The sequence below is a fragment of the Amblyomma americanum genome, chromosome 6 (genome assembly GCF_052857255.1).
Source record: "Amblyomma americanum isolate KBUSLIRL-KWMA chromosome 6, ASM5285725v1, whole genome shotgun sequence".
NCBI classification, from domain to species: Eukaryota; Metazoa; Arthropoda; class Arachnida; order Ixodida; family Ixodidae; genus Amblyomma; species Amblyomma americanum.
Window position 1 is genome coordinate 36,860,719 of NC_135502.1, and position 16,705 is coordinate 36,877,423.

The 16,705-nt window shown below is 43.3% G+C and overlaps 1 protein-coding gene across 4 annotated transcripts in view; it reads left to right on the forward strand.

Annotated features, from left to right (window-relative positions):
* Window positions 1–16,705, forward strand: part of LOC144136615 (uncharacterized) — a 107,879-nt gene that overhangs the window by 70,937 nt on the left and 20,237 nt on the right. For all 4 annotated transcript variants that reach the window (XM_077669097.1, XM_077669098.1, XM_077669101.1 and 1 more), the window contains 7 exons: window positions 2,720–2,825; window positions 4,109–4,267; window positions 5,574–5,688; window positions 7,959–8,122; window positions 10,554–10,671; window positions 12,375–12,641; window positions 16,098–16,187. In XM_077669097.1, the coding sequence (XP_077525223.1) occupies window positions 2,720–2,825; window positions 4,109–4,267; window positions 5,574–5,688; window positions 7,959–8,122; window positions 10,554–10,671; window positions 12,375–12,641; window positions 16,098–16,187 (1,019 nt within the window). The remainder of the gene's footprint in view (window positions 1–2,719; window positions 2,826–4,108; window positions 4,268–5,573; window positions 5,689–7,958; window positions 8,123–10,553; window positions 10,672–12,374; window positions 12,642–16,097; window positions 16,188–16,705) is intronic.

Consider the following 16,705-nt stretch of genomic DNA (forward strand, 5'->3'; position numbering starts at 1 on the left):
TTTACTCGCGTACGTAGAGCTTTAAGGCGGGTCTGGCTCTGCTCTGTTCGCGCTCGTTGAAATCGGCGCAGTTATAAAAGCACGCGGTTTGTTCGCGCCTGGCGCACTGTCGCCCGGCACTCTTTCGCTCTCGTTCTCGCTGTCTCTCAATTTCTTTTCACTCTTCCCGTTGTAGGCCATTGCCGCCCGTCATGGCGGCTGCTGCTGCTGCACGCGCGCCTCTCTTTCTGCCAGCCGCCTCCACTACCGCTTTCCCGCAGACCCCGTCCCTTTCCTGCCCCGCCACTCCACCCCGCTACGTCCCCGTCGAGAGGGGCAGCACATCGTAATCGAAGAGAGGCAGTTATCAGAGCAGAAAACCGCCGCCGCGGATTCCAGTTTATATACCAGACGGCTGAAACTCGAGCCTTTCCTCTTCCTCTCTCTCTCTCTCTCTCTCTCGATAAGCGCATTGTTGCAGCAACTGTGCCGCGTAGTGGCGGAAAGTAAGCATGAAAAAAAAAGGAAGGTACCATGTTTAAGATACTGCTCTATGGCTGCGCACATATGGGTCGTAGGCGCGAACGTTGGCGTGTTATCACTTTTTTCTTTTAATATTTTCGCGGCGCCAGAGCTCTGCAGCTTGTTCACCAAATGGAGACTCTGCCATGGAGGCGCACACCTTGCGGATTGTGTCGTTTAATTCTACTTTTCTGGTGAACATTTGTGTCGAGGAGGGGGGTGGGGGTTGGGTGGGTGATTTGTTGATTTTTTTTTTTTGGTTAGAGAGAATGAGGAACTCGATTTGGCCCCACTAGGTTTACCTCCCTTCCAGGAACTCCGTGGCTAGTATCACGACGCCACAGGTCAAATGTGCTACACATGCCAGGCTCTTGGCCAGCCAGCTCAACTGCTATTTATAGGGACTGTGCAATGAATAAAAAGTCGCTCGTAAATGTTTTCAATGCTTAGAAATGATGCTAAGAAGCATTCACACCAAGTATGAGTCTTCGGAGCTGAGCCGGCAATTTATTATGAATTCTTAAAACCGTGTTTTTTAAAATTCGCGGGCCGATTGGTATGCTTGTAGTGACCGATTTTGAAACTAAAATCGTGAAAAAAGACGTCACTATATCCATGACGTCAGCAGGCCACCACACGCTGTCATTCGCTGCAGCCACGGCAGCCACGACGTCACGGGCACACTTCCGGTAGCCGTGAAAATCGTCTGCTCGTGCCGCCGCACGACCCTCTCGGGCAAGCGCGAGCCAGGGCATTGCCTTCGGGCATATGGTTTCAATTTTCCTCTGCCGCCTTCTTCTGTCGGGAGTTCCGGAGCCACTCGCAGTGGCTCGCCGACTCGCTACTGTCGTCGCTGGTGTTCAGCCAGTACGGCGTGAACGCATAGGGCTCGATGCCCATCGCGGCCGTAAGAGCAAGCAGTCGCGCCTCGAGGTCCGGGTCCATTTGCTAACTACAACAGACGACAAGCAAAGAAACCCGACGCGCGCTGCGATCACGCCGCCGACGCTGCTGCTGGGGTGCTATGGGCGACAACCGGAAGTTGCAAAAGGAACGTCAGCGGATGACGTATTCATGGGCGGGGCCCAGTCCCAGAGCTGTTTTCTTTATTTTTTTCTGGTGCCCCGCGTGTACGAGTTGAGGGGGGAGAGGAGGAGCGTAATTTTTAATCGCCTATATCTTCGTTGTTATAGATGCTATAGCTTAAAAATTCTTGCGTTGGGGTGACGAGTGATGAAATGGCTATCTCTCGTCTGCTTTACGTAATCTCATTTAATTTATTGCATAGTCCCTTTAAGAGACAAGTGAAGCTACTGAAAATGGCACTTGCTCGAACATGCAAAGCGCATGTGACGAAAACCCACAGTACCGGTCGAACGGTTAATGAGTTTTATGTCTGGCAAACCAAGACTGTACCTTGTCGTGCATTTGCTTTGTGGAGGGAACGTTCGTTTTTCATATCAAAATCTGAGAAGTGCTATGGTTCTTCAATGAGCAGCTCTTTTTAACCTTTTCAGTTTCAGTTTTGTGCCAAAGAACTTACAGGCTTATCACAGATTGAAGGTTCCAGATTAATTCGAATGCCTGGCGTCCTTTGATGTGCACCGACATCGTATGCCATTTCATAAGCATAAAAAAAATAGAATCATATTGCGTAAATCTTCTTGCGTATACCGCTTCCGTTGAATGCTTTCTGCATATTTTATTCCTGGAAACCAGAATAAATGGTAGCTTATGTGTGTGTATATATATATATAAACTGTTGCAAGTACAGCACTATGAACCAGAAGTTATATAATTATAAAGTAGACTGGTACATGCTTAAAAACATAGCAAGGGTTTACTGACGCTTCGACTGAAGAATATATATAATATAATATAATATAATATAATATAATATAATATAATATAATATAATGTAAACATCATCAACAAGAAAATTATTTAGTGGTCATAGGCAAATACATGATAATCCATCTATTCAAATGTCTGAAAAAATTTCTGAGAAAAAACATGTAAGCAAAACTTTGTTGTTTATAGCCCTTTAATTGTGGCGGGATGTTCTTAGGACTGGAGCTGTGGCATTTTCACTGTTCTGCATAGAGTTCATGTTGTCTTTCATGTGGCTTGCTTGCTTAGTAGTTTGAATTGTAGTACCTTGGTGGCAGTACTGGCTAGTGAAACTCACTTGGCTCTGTTTTTGTTCTGTCCTTTGCAGTTCGCACCACCTGAACCATCTTCAGCAGTACCATGGGCTTGAGCTGAGGCAAGGCACACAAGACTTCAGCACTGATAATAAAAGGCCTCAAGCACCAGGACTTCAGGTATTTCCGGTTGAACAAATAAAGGGGACACTGTAACAAAGAAAAAATATTGTTACGTGACGGCAAGCAGGTGAAGACAGGACTACATGACAGATGGCGATGGAATGATTTAATGGCGGTGGGCCTAGCGCGAGCGCTCCGTGCCACGGCACTGTCCACTTTGTCGTCTTCTAGTCCGTGACACTACCCGGGGCTGCCGAGCGATCGTCCCGATCGAGCGAACTAGAAGAATGGCCGTGAAGATGAAAAGCAGGACGTGACGATGGACGTGACAGGAGGGATGAACACAGAAGAGAAGAAGGTGCAGGGCTTGCCGTCACGATGCAAGAGATGAGCACATGATGATCAGATGAGCGCTGGTTCAGGTAGCTTCGGGGCAATAGCCTGGTCACCTTGAGTTGACGGCCAAGGCCCATGAACACACAGAACGGCATGGGAAGGGGCTGTGGTTGAATATGTTGGTGGCTTCTAGGGTCGGTGGGGTCATAGGTTCGAGTTGCGCCAGCGTCGTCATGTCGTTGAATCTTCTGGTCGGGGCGGGGGATGGGGCTGGTGTGAACGGCGTGTTCGGTTCTCTGATGGCGGTTCTCTGATTGGTCCAGGAACTGGACCAATTTCTTTTGTTTGCTCCAGAAAGAAAAAAAATCTGGAACCTGCTTTGCTAGCTATAATAAAAACAAAGGAAGAAGAATGTTGTATTAAAAAGTCATGGTTTTCGTCGGGGTTTAAAAGTCACTAGAACCATGTCTGAAGAAATATAGAATGTATGCTCTACATGTGCACAAAAACAAGAGCTTATATATTTTGAGCTATGTCTCAGAATATGCTCCAGGATGGTTTCATTAATGGTAGCTTCTATATACATTACCAGCTTAGTAGTCGTCTTTCTGATTTTGATGAGGCAAGAGGTGCATGCCATTGCAGTCTTTAAACGGTGCCGTGTGGTCTTGTACTGCTTCACAATTGGCACATCTCACTATCCCATCTTCGAGTGGAATTTGAGTTAGTCCTATTGCCTCACTTGTCCTTGGCTTTTAAGTTGCTTGTTGCACGCACATTCATAACTGTAATTCATAACTGTGAGATAGCAAGTTTCCTTTGTATTCTGTAAATAAAACTATTGCTGCTATTAATATTATCTAAGAAAACAAATTAAGAATGAAAACATTGAGGTTGGTCTATTTAAACAAGCTGTAAGCATTCATTTCTCTATTCATCCATAATGCATTTTGTTTTTCATCGGCATTGCGTGTGCAAATTTTGATGCAGCATGTCTTGTGCAGGTTTGCAGTAACTATGTGTCCATCAGTCCAAGTGAAGACATGTCTATACATCACTCAAGCAACTTCAGTCATGACAATAGAAGTGTGGACAGCTTCGGTACCGGGTCCTTTACTACAAGATTAAACATGGCAGACTCTTCACATTTTCTCCACGGGCACGTGAGTGCAGTCTGTAATTTATCATTGCATGCATGCTTTCTTTTAGTTGAAAAAACTGTCCACTCATATGCAAAGCTATGCACGAGTCGTCGCAAAGTTGCGCTGCCATCACTTGTTATTCATTGCTCTTTGTGCAGGCTGATATAAAATGAAGAAGTGTGATGTTGCTTCCTCGCTGCTGTAGTGGCTACTGCATTGTGTTAGGCTTGCCAGTGGTTCTGATATATGCCAGTACTTAGGGCTGTAGGGGTTGAAGAAATAACTTGCTTGGACCATCTTATCATTATATAAGGAGCACTCACAGGCACATAGCCAGAATTTTTTGTGGGAGGGGCCCGAGGCGGTTGTACTATAGGGCTAAGCCCGGGGGGGGGGGGGGGGGGGGGGGGATCAGGGTCTCTGCCTAACAAGAACACTACAGGGGACGGGGGGTGGGGAGTTGAGTGCAATTTCAGGGGGGGGCCCAGGCCCCTCTTTGGATACATGCCTGAGCACTAATGTGAATGACTGCCGATTCATAATGTGCTGAGTGCTCAAATGCAGCACCACTACATATTTAATGTTCATGGAGCATGTACAGTGTGTTTAAAAATGATTTATTTGTATTTATTATGGTTTATGCGTTTTTTTGTATCCCACTTCTTAAGTGATATGCTCTGATAAGGGTCCTTTAGACAATGAACTGAAGTGGTACTGGTAATTGTATAGAGATATAGGTTGCACATGTGCTTTTGTTGGACTGTCTGGTCCTGGAAACTTTTATTTACTGGTGCCTTGTCTTCATGGACAAGGCAATTCACTTTTCGACTACAACCCTAACACAAGGTAGCTGTACGCATTCTGTATCAACAACTGAACCATGAGCAGGTTACTGAGTCTTCTTTCCCCAAAATAGTCTTGACGAATTCTGTCCGTAGGAAACAACTTCCCGACAGAGAAAATGGGTGCCAGAGGAGTTTTACAAATTTTGTTCTTGCGGGAAAATTGTCATTGCAGTGGCTTGAACTATAGTCACTGAGCTTTGAATAACCATGCTGGTTTTGTCTACGTTAGAGCTACTGCTGAACCCAGCATAAAGACATGCTGCTTGACATGGTCTTGCACACCTTGATTATTCAAGTGTGTTAGCCAATTGTCTTGTAGTTTGCTGGAGTATTGAAGTGTGTGCATTCATGTTCCTTTTTTCGCTGTTGGCACTGCATGTCATCTGGAAAGTTTCCTTTTCTAGAAGCCAGTTCTTAATGAGATGTGCATTTTAAGGGATGTTAATTAAAGCTGTGTCATGTGCCCTTTTTTGACATTTCAGTCATTACCCCAGAGTCCATCAGGGGTAGGAATCTCCCTGAGAAATGGCATGGGCTTGTCTGCAGAGGAGCACATGGCAGGGCCTTTTTGCCTAGAGGACTGGGCAGATGACCAAGGTAAATTTCTGCCTCTTCTTAGCCTTCCCTCCAGCCAACAAGTTGTGAACCACACCTTTTTATTTTTGTTACATGATGTCCCCTCCAAGCATTGAAAGTGTCTGCCAATTTTTAGATGTTCCATGCCATAATCACAAAAATTGCTTTACTTACACCTAAAAGTCTCCTACTTTGGACATATTTTCCCTTCAGTAGTTAGGAAAATTTCAATTTCTCTTGCGTTATTTTAGGTTTTTTTTATTAATCCTTGCTGTTCATCAGTTTAAATGAAGGCCACTGCTCACTGAACATTTTTGTGTTGTGTTTTTCATACTTCACTACATATTTCAAACCGGGGGAACCATGAGTAAAGTTGGCTGCCATCACCACCCAAGTCTTTGTGTTAAAAATTCTTACACAATCCCCTTTCAAGCTTTATACACTCAGAATGTTCTTAATGGAAGCAGAAGAAACAAACACAGCAGGAACTCATATCTCGTGCATGACTTTTACAAGTCCGACTAATGTCCGTTCAACATGACTCATATTTACTTCCTAACGGGTCGATCCATGCATAAGTCGACACCCTAACTTTGAGAACCAGGGAAAAAGAAATTGAGCCTGCAATTTCGTACAGGTCGCCCAACAAATGTTCTGGGCCACCAGCATTTGATTAAGGTGACCAGCACAGCATTACTGTTGCAGCATGCCGTGAGAAATGCATCACTGGCAACAGTGCTGTATTTGCATATATTGCAAAGATGGGCATAAGGACACAATAAATATGACAGTGTAAGAGAAGACGAGAGATGGAGCCACATTTTTTTCGTTTAATAACATCCAGCAGACAACCTAAATGACTGCAGGATCTCAGACATTGTTCATTAATGGCAGCAATTTATCATACATCAAAGGAACAAAAGTGCCCGCTATTGGCGAGGTAACATCATACTGGGCCTCAGAGCTGATCGCTGTATCAGCCTTATGTTGGAACCTTTTCACACCCTTAAAAGGGGAGGGCCTAGTGAAACTTTTGCACAATAGCAATGGAAGCAGCTGTCATACACTGAAACTTGAAGGCAGCTGTAAAAAAGGGCTTTTCGCACTGGCATCGCTTTTATAATTTTTTTTGCATTTGAAACTGCATGTGAAGTCAGGTTCCTGCCTTGTCCTGGCCATGATCTCTATCTTTAGCTGAAAAAATTTTCCCCATTTTCCTGATAATTCTTAAATTTCACTGAAAACTTGTGAAGATTCTCGTTCTTCTTTAGGCCCAATTTTAACTGGGGGGTGGGGGCTCCAACCTTCGAAGCACCCTCTGGGCATCTACTGTTAAAAATGCAGTTCCCACCCACCTCCAACCACCGCCCACCTGCTGTCGCTCACCTTCACCCTCCAGAAGCCTCAATGCACTAGATTGAAGAAGTAATGAGGAAATTAACCTTCCACATGCCACCCATCCTCCACAGCTCACTCAGCAAGAACGAAAAGTGATGGAGATATAAATCCTACTACAGCCACCCACCCACCTCCATTCACCAAAGGGCCACAGAATTCAAAGATATGCAATGGAAAGATGATCGTTGAAAAGTGAAATGTACAATGAATATACTGCTAATGCAGATCTGTCGCATTACATCATATGATGCCCTGTGCATTTTTTTTTTTTGAAATGGTGTATAAGACAGTAAAAGTAAATTGCTGTCTGCAATTCACTTATTTCAAGTAAATTATTTATAGTTGAATTTTTTTCTATTATGCTCTTTCGGTTCCAGCAGCTGAACGGCGGCTATGCCAAGAACTTGGATTTCAGGTCACATTGGGCGTAAAAATTATATGATATAATTACTGCTTTATTGATTCGCTTTTTTTGAACCTGTACAGCTGCCTTCACCAAGTATCAGAATAATAAAAAAAAATGAGCAAGCAATGACAATATCGCAGTTTAAAAAAATTTTTTCTGTTGAAACTGAAACAGAAACTGCATGGCAGAGGAAATTCATTCATAAAATAGGCGAATTCCACATGATGATTCATGTTTAAGAATGTCTTGTGGATTGTTTAAAAAAGGAACATACAACAAAACTTTGGTGTTTGTACCCATTTATACTAGTAAAATTTAGTTATAAGTAAGCACTTTTCAGTCTTGTCTCTCCACTCTGCATAGTCTTTCTCACTGTTTGGTTACAGTGTATCACCACCCACCCATCTTTTTGTTTAATGCACCACCGTAATGCAATGTTCATTTCCTTGTGCTCTGCATCACATTTTTTTCTCTTTTGTTTTTGTAGTTCTATGGCGGAGCCTGCCAACCAGCGTGGGTGTCACTGGAGCAGCTGACAGCTCTCATGGCTTCTGTGATGAAGACTACATGGGAGGTCCAGCCCTGGGTGCTGGGATGAGTGCCAGTTATTATGGTGGCCGTAGGCCACACTCTCGTCACCTGAGCTCAAAGGTACTTGTCTATGCTGTGGTATCTTTTCAAGGCTTTACTTAAACCTCTCTCTACTCTGGAGAGGCTTCCAGTCGGACACAGCCCAAGAAAGGAGGAGCAAATGCCCCTCAAAAGAGGCCCTCCGGTCAATGGTGTCAGGTGATTGTCATGACATCATGGTTAGCCCATTGCACCTATGAAGTTGCAGGGGCTGTCAGGTGCAATGGAATTAACCACGGATTAATCGGACTAACTGTAACATCATGACAGTTGGTCAGTGACATTGGCTGGAGGGCCTCCTTTGAGGGGCATTTTCCACTTCATTCTTTCTCTGTGGCACACTACATTGTAATGATGTAGCAATATCTGCACTCTTGAAACGAAAATGAAATGCGAGAGCCTACTCCACAATCCAACAGGGGAACCATAGTAGCCATTTGCCCCTTTCTGCTCTGCAGTGCAGTCAGTGTGCAGAACACAGGTATAAAAGCACACTGCAGCTGCAGCTGCTCAGTGGTTGGGTGTTCAGCTACTGAACACAAAGACATGCGATCAAATCCCAGTTGCAGTGGCTGCATTTCAGTGGAGGAGACATGAACAAGATGCCCGTGTGATGTGCGATGTGAGAGCATGTTAAAGAATCCCAGGTTGTTAAAACATATCCAGAGCCTTCCGCTGCAGCTCCTCTTTTTCCCTTCCTTTTTTAACTCCTTCCTTAATCCCTTCAGCCTTGGCCAGTCCAGCTGTCTAGCAGAAAATGAGACTGTTACTGTGCCTTTCCTTTCCTGGAGACCAGATTTCATGGGTTTATATTGTATTTTCTGGACTATATTCAATGGACTATGCATGTTTAAAATCTAAAATCTAGCTTGGTGCGAGCTATATATGTGTGCGGACTATTATTGCTATATGCAATTTAATTTTTAAAAATTGTTTGTCAGAGCCAAAGAAGACTGCATTGCTGCCAGAGTAAGCAAAATGTGGCCCAACTTCGCCTGCGACATTTTACCTTGCTGAATCACATAACGAGATCATCTTTAATATTCAACAATTTTCAGTATGCAGGTGAATGGTGTTCACAGTGGCTCCATTTCAGTGCTTGGATTTGTGAACAAGCACATGCTCAAAACCTCGGTGAATAATACGAGGGATGGTACAGTCCTTTTTGAGGAATGGTTCTGATGGCTCCAAAAAAATGAACAGCTTTCACCAAAGCATTCAATCTCACCATAGTTGAGCATGTGCAAGCACTAAAGTCTAAGCTAGTGGTAGTGAAAGAATTTGATGTTGATGAAAAAAGTGGGTAGATTTGAGCTGCTTCCCTGAAACATCTGAGGGAAATGCCTGGTTGGAAGAAAGCATGAAGGTGGAGGGCACTTGCTTGGCAGACATTGAAGAAATGCCGATAGCGTGGGCAGGGCTGCTGTGAGATGAGTGGGGAATGTGGTATCGACTGTGAAAATAAGACTGGTTGTTTGTACTAAGGCTTCTAAAGAAGGGATCGGAGAATTCAAGGGTGGTGTGTCGTGGTACACCAGATTTAGGAAAAGGAACTGTCTGAGTGTTCAATAAGTGTACAGCAGTGGGCGAAAGTGAGCGGGAAGACTGGCACTTGAAGATTGGCACTTGAAGACTGGACCCAAAGACTGGTACCGATTGTATACTGCTGAAAGACAATAAAAAAACTTATTTTAAGCTGAAATTTGCCTGTGCCGACTATAGAGTAGGTTCGGATTATAGTCTGGAAAATGCGTTAGGATTTAGGGATAGTAGGGAGTCTTCAGGCAGACAGCAAGTGCTTGCATGGTTACGGCTATGCTCTGACTTCTCTTCCCTTAACGCTGTCTTGGACCAATGGACTGGTGGCAACATAACAGCCACCATTGAAGGTCAAAAAGTCTACAGTAGGGCCTCTAGATGTATGCGAGTGTCTCGCAGTACTATTTGATGGAGCCCCTGTTAGATGTAGTGCACTTGCAACCCCTACTCGCGACAGCATGTAGATTGATCTCAACATTTATTGCAAGGCTCTTTGAGGTCTGTTGGCTGGTGTTGTCATTTACACCTCTCCGCTCATTCACTGTAGTACACTGTATTTTATCAATGAAGCATCATCGTTGAGAACAAGAAACAGTACATGTTAGACAGCATGTTCACCCTTTCCCTTGCTCTGTAAGTGGTTGTGTATAAAAGTGCTTGGTTTTTATCAGTGCAGCTGCAGAATGTCTCTATTATGCTTCAGGTGGCCACTAGTCTTTGGGAAGTGCGAGATTTGTTTTGCTGTTAAGTTCATATTAAAAGTAGTCTTTTCAGTCTTTCTTAGGGGGTCGCGGTCTTGCTAATATTTTTTGTCCTTACCATTTTGTTCCTAAAGGCATACCTTGCTGTGGCATTAGTACCAATAATCTTCACAATCAAGCCTTTTTTCTGATGTGTTGAAATTTGTTTTCAGGTGGAGATGGTGTACTCCCTGCTATCCATGTTGGGAACACACGACAAGGAAGACCTCAGTCGGACGCTGCTCACCATGTCAGGTTCTCAGGAGAGTTGTCTAGCCATGAGGCAGTCGGGTAAGTGTCATTTGAAGTTGACGGAAACTTGTCATACCTGTTTCACAGAGCTTGGCCTGTGGCAGCTGTCAGTGTTTGATCAGGTATCAGGGATCAATGATACATTGCTACTGTGAGGATATTATCGTATGTGAATCTTGATGGGTGAATGATGCGGATCAATTTTAGACAAATTACAGCTGCAGTACTGTAAATCTGCTTTTACTGTCAGCCTAGGCTGCGACAAGTGGCAGTTGCTCCTCTTCGTAACAAAATACATGTAAAGCAGTCAAATGAATGTGTGCAGTACTGTTGTCCACAAGCTGTCAGCCAGCGTATCATGAAGAGAGTGGCGTGACACAGTGCTCCGTGGAAAAGCCTCCTGCTAGTGGGTGGTAAACGGAGAAGAAGAAATTGGCAAACTGACACTTGCAATAACAAATTAACAAATGAAGCGGAGCAGCTAGGTGCCTAGAGGATGAGAGTGCTATGCGCCAGCCTTAATTGAGGCACAATGACTAGCAGGCGGACAGAATGCTGTATAATGCTGACATGAAAACAGCCACAAAAAATAGCACAGTACGGGTCTTGGTTTGTGTAAAGTCTCTTCAAAGTGTTAATTTTCTAGACTTAATGATGCATTCTTCAGTTCTCATGGGCCTACTGTGTGTGTTGTGCAGTATTGGAGAGTGTGTGTGGGCAGCGTGATTGTGTGTGATCTCTATGCATCATTATTTGCAATGCCTCAACTCTTTCTGGTGTTCCTTTGCGTGGCATAGCATAAACCTGGTAGTTCATTCAGAAATTTTCCAGGAAACTTCTAGGTGAGTATGACAGCCTTTTTACTAAAATAACAATAAAAGTGCAGCTAGTTTTCTGTAGTTTTATTAGTGCTGCATCAAAAAAATATCAGATGGTACGGTCATTTTCCACAATTCCAAGAATGTGTATCATCACATTTTAGCTAAACTTTTGTTGCTGTAAATATGTTTTAAATTGGATTTTATATTTCCTGTGCACTGTATTCTCATAAATTTTATGAATTTTGTGTGTGTGCTACAGCTTGGAGTTTTACAATAAAAGGTGAAGTTTTGAGAAGTGTTACAAAACTGCATAAACAAAGATAACTTGCCTAAAAAGTGCCCTCATATCATTGAGGGACCTTGCATTGTGTTAGGAACACGATTCTGGGAAAGAAAACCAGTGCTTGTGATCATATTAAATGATCTACGCAAATTCATTGTCTTTGTCATCATCAGGGGCCAGATTTATACTTATAGTTTTCGTGCTACATGAGATTAGACAAATGTTTTTGCTCGAGACAGGGGAGGTTTTTTCAGTTAAATAACATAAAGATAGTCCTAAGCCTCTGTGACAAGGCAAACTTTATGAGCTAGGTCATTGAAGCTGAAATTTATTCACTGTTCATAACTGAAATGTTTGGGTATGCGTAAGTTATATTTGCATTCATCTTTCAGTGGCTTACTTTTCTTGACACTAATCCTGAGCAGTCATTGTTAAGCCTCAATTTACGGTGTTTTAACAATGTTTGTGGGCATGGTTTTCTTATTAACAGCAACCATATCTTTTTCCAAGGATTTCACGTTCTTTTTCCATTGCTGGAGGATATATCACATTTTTTAGGTGCTCACAGCAGATCATGGGAAGCAGTGATGTTATGGAGGCCGTAGTTGTATGCCAGCTTCACACTCTTCGTGGTCCAGGCTGCCTGCCACTGCTGATTCAGCTCCTACATGGCAACAGCCAGCAGAGTGAGGGGGAATCTGAGGAGAGCCAGGCTGAGCAGCGGCGAGTGGTCCGCGAGCTCCGACTGCGAGCCAGCCAGGCTCTGCACAATGTGGTGCACGCTCACCCCGACGATCGCCAGAGCCGCCGTGAGGCCCGGGTGTTGCGGCTCTTGGAGCAGATTCGGGACTTCTGTGACTACCTGCACGACATTGAGGCATGCATTGCTGAACCAAACGAGAATGGTGAGAGACTCTGCATGCAGGCTTAAGTTGTATTCACCGTTGCGAGTTACAGCAGTTGTGGTTTTGGTTGAAAGCCGTTTTGGTTGAAAAGTGAGTATTGCAATATTGGTTGGAAATCAGCCTTCAGACCCTGACTCACAACTGCTAAACCACTCAGCACTGCCTTGGTAGTGACACAAAGCTCATACTGCACTTCTTGTTGCCGGTAACAGTCATAACCAACAGCTTTTGTTCCAAATGAGACCATTCACAGAAGTGACCTGCTGGCCACGCTTGCTGTATTTGGTGATAGATTTTCTTGGCAATGAAAGGAATGCTGCAGGGGCGGAGTGTCTGTAACTATGCCAGTCCACAAAATAGTTTGGCCACATGGCCAAACTATTTTGCACCTGAAATCTGCGCCTGGCCACCTGGTGCGTTTCTCTTTTCACGGTACCTCCATTCCATCACTTGTGTAGCTGGCACCATCTATGTAAGCCTCTTGCAACGATGTGCGTGCAAATTCATTTTAATCAAGAATACTGTTCCTTCCTTGTCTTTTTAATGTTCAAAGTTGGCAGTTGAGTTCGAAATATGCCTTACAATAGATACAATTAATTAATGCTTGCAAAATACAATGTACATTGCTTAAAGAGAAAATTAGTAACTGCAAGCGGGGACTACATTTCGCTGCTTAGGAAGAGAGGGCATGTTTCAGCTCTGTAGCTTCTGCGGCATTGCCAAAAAACGTTGGGAGTACAGTGATAACGTTGGCACTGTCAATCCGTTCCATTTTGGTGGAAAATTACAGCTGGTTGTGCATCCTTCATGACTTACAAGTGTGAATACACCTTTATGATGCAACTTGTGGAACAGGAAATGTAACTGGAGCTGTTGTGTATAATAGAAACAAAATATCGGAATGAGTCCTGGCAAAACTGACACATTGCTCTAAAATATTCAACAGAGGTGCCTCCTGGCACCAACTTTGGAAACATTCCAATGAGAAAGTTGTGTCACATATGCAGCTGCGTTCATGATGCATTGTTAATAGTGTTGTCTGATGCTATAAACAGATTATTGATAACTGATGGTGTAATTTGCAAGTCAATATTTGAGGTGTGAAGGCTCCAAAATGACGTCTTTTATGTCTGTAGGGTTTTTGATTACATATTAGTTGGAATAGAATGGTAAACCGTTCTGAGGCGAAAGCCTGTAATGGCTCATGCTCGCATCCGTCCGTTCGTTACACTCTTGTGCACATGGCCCCCGAGATCACCCGCTAAAGCTTGCAATCTCGGAGGCCATGTTGCGCCATTGGTAGTTCACTGCGCATGCACCAGATGCTTCTCAGCTGTCGATCGAGCCAGGTGCCGCGCAACCTCCATCCTGGCGCAACGCATATGTAGTAACAATTGTGTGCTTAACATCTTAACCGCACATCAGTGGCACAATTAAGCAGAAACACCGCACTAAAGGCTTTCACCTCACCGCACTTTAGGTCAACAAAGTGCCCCCCTGAATTTTTGGTCTTGACCACTGGCTATTGAAAATGAACATATAAGAGACTAGAGCATTGGTCATGTTACAGTCATTATAAAAAAAAAAAGGGAACATTCTATGCTTTGATGTTATCTCTTTATAGTATGATCCAAATTCTTACAAAGTGCTCCATAGGTGTAAAGATTTCATAAACCTCTGTAAATTTGTGGACACTCAGTTACTTAAATAGCATTTGGCAACAATCTGCATTCATCACCGGAATGGAATATGCTAGTAATAAAAGATGATGACTTCCAAGTACCATGCATGCATGTTTGATGACTCAGCTTTATATACTCATCTGTGGGAAAAGCTTGAGGGTCCGGCTGAAATGTATATATGGTTTAAATAGTGTAGATATGAAAAATCCTAAATATATTGTTAAATAAAGCTTAGATTATCTAAACACACCAAGGTATGTAAGCATGCTGTAAGGATAATTTCTTGAGAAATGTTCACTTCTCTCATGTTTGAGGCTTGGGCATTCACTTGAAATGAGAGCAATAAGCTAACCTCCAAAGTTTGTGATTCTTGGTGGTCATGCATCCAATGAGAATCATTGCTTTCTGGCAGAAGCAGTGATTGTTACTGGTGCAGTCTCCTATAGGAGTCACCTTAAAGCTTTTTTATAAAGTGCGTACTGTGCAGTACTGTGCAAGAGATGAAAGCAAAAAGTAAGAGGCAAAGAAAAAAGGAAGGCAAGAGTTAAGCCTTGTAATTATTTACGTGACATTTCATTCGCAGAGGCCGGGTGGTTGAATTTCGATGGAGGTGAAATTCTAGAGGCCCATGTACTGTGTGATGTTAGTGCACGTTAAAGAACACCAAGTGGTTGCAAATTCTGGAGCCCTTCACTATGGCCTCCCTCATAGCCTGAGTCGCTTTGGGACATTAAACCCCCCATAAACTAAACTAAACTTATCCAGATGTAAAAAAAAGCCCGTCCACAGCCCACATAGCATTCTGTAAATGGCTTTGATTTCACTTTTATTGACTTCAGTAGCAGATGCTCCATCTCCAGGGAGCAGGCTTCTTGAAGTTTTCAGAATCACTCACCAGCCAACTCTCATTTAATAAAATGTTTTATGAAATTTAGAAAAATTGAATAGCATTAACATTCAACACGATATGGTGTGGCTTTACAGTGGTGTCTGATAGTATGTGCAAAGAATGCCTGTTTTGCAGTCAAATCAAACATCTTCATTAGTTTAGTGTGGGACTCAAGAAACTGCCTTAGGGATGCTTTCTCAATATATTAGCAACAAAAGGGCCTTTGAGAGGTCATGTCTAACTTGTACGATCACTTCCAGTACATGGTCCACATCCGGTGTATGATCTGCAGAGCTCCATTTTGGCTGAAAAAAAATCATTTTCTTTTGATAGATTACCCGTACCCGATACATAGCCCGCGCCCATAACATTGTCCACATCCAGTGCATACAACCGTGTTGGGCATCTCACGCTATACTGGGCAATATTGAAAAAGAAAATGCTGTATAGTTTGCACCTGTGTAACGGTGCAAAGCTGAAAATTTGAACTTTTAAATGTGTAAGGTTTGTGAGCTGTGTACTGGAATTTATGGTATTCATGGATAAACCATTCATTGTTTGGTAACTAGGTATTCCTTGTCATATTGGGCTACACTTTACATTGAGTAAAAGTTTTAGACCTTATTCTTTTGGGGCTTTTAGCTATGACAATGACTACTGCAGCTCTTAATAGTGGGGCTATGTTACAAGTTACATAGTGAGTGTCTGTCATTTGCATACAGCATACTGGTTGCCTTACACTGCATACCTCGAAGCACAGCTTGCAGTGATTGTACTCATAAAAAAGCTCAAAGCAAAAACTTTACTGATTTGGCAGTTTTTGTAAGATAGATCACAGGTGGATTCTGTGGAAAAGATGACGGACTTTGCATTCTGTTCTTTCAGAGGCTGGTGACCAGCATCCAGGATCAGCTATTGCGGCACTCATGAAGCTGTCATTTGATGAAGAACACAGACACGCCATGTGTCAGCTCGGTGAGCCCCTTGCTGCAAGCATCCACAAATTTTTACGTATTGTTGCGAACCTGCTGCTATTCTAGATTGTTCACCTAAACTCAAGGCTGCAAACCGAACGGTCATTTTTTTGCAATGGCCAGCGATAACTTAGCTCTCAGCTACATATGTCTGTAATATGTAATTTATGTTACTCACTTCTGAAAGTTAGAAGTGCTATAGGTTTTGTCACTCTGAGCACAGGAAGACAGCCTACAGGGGATGTTTCCTCACCTTGTGATATCGGGTTAACATTCAAGATAGTTGTTCCAGTATATGCTACCTGGAAAGTCCTCAAATGAAATAAAAAAAGGAAAATTTGCCTACCGAAGTATGTAAACATTTAAGTTTTGAAATATTAAAGACAGGAAATCACGAAGATGCGCATTTGGTACTTAAGCAAGCTACCTGTTTTTGCGTGCGAAGCAGTGGCTGAACAGCTGGAGAATTTGCTTTCCTTCTGTCCTCTCTTACAATCTCTACAGCCCAGGTTCTTGACA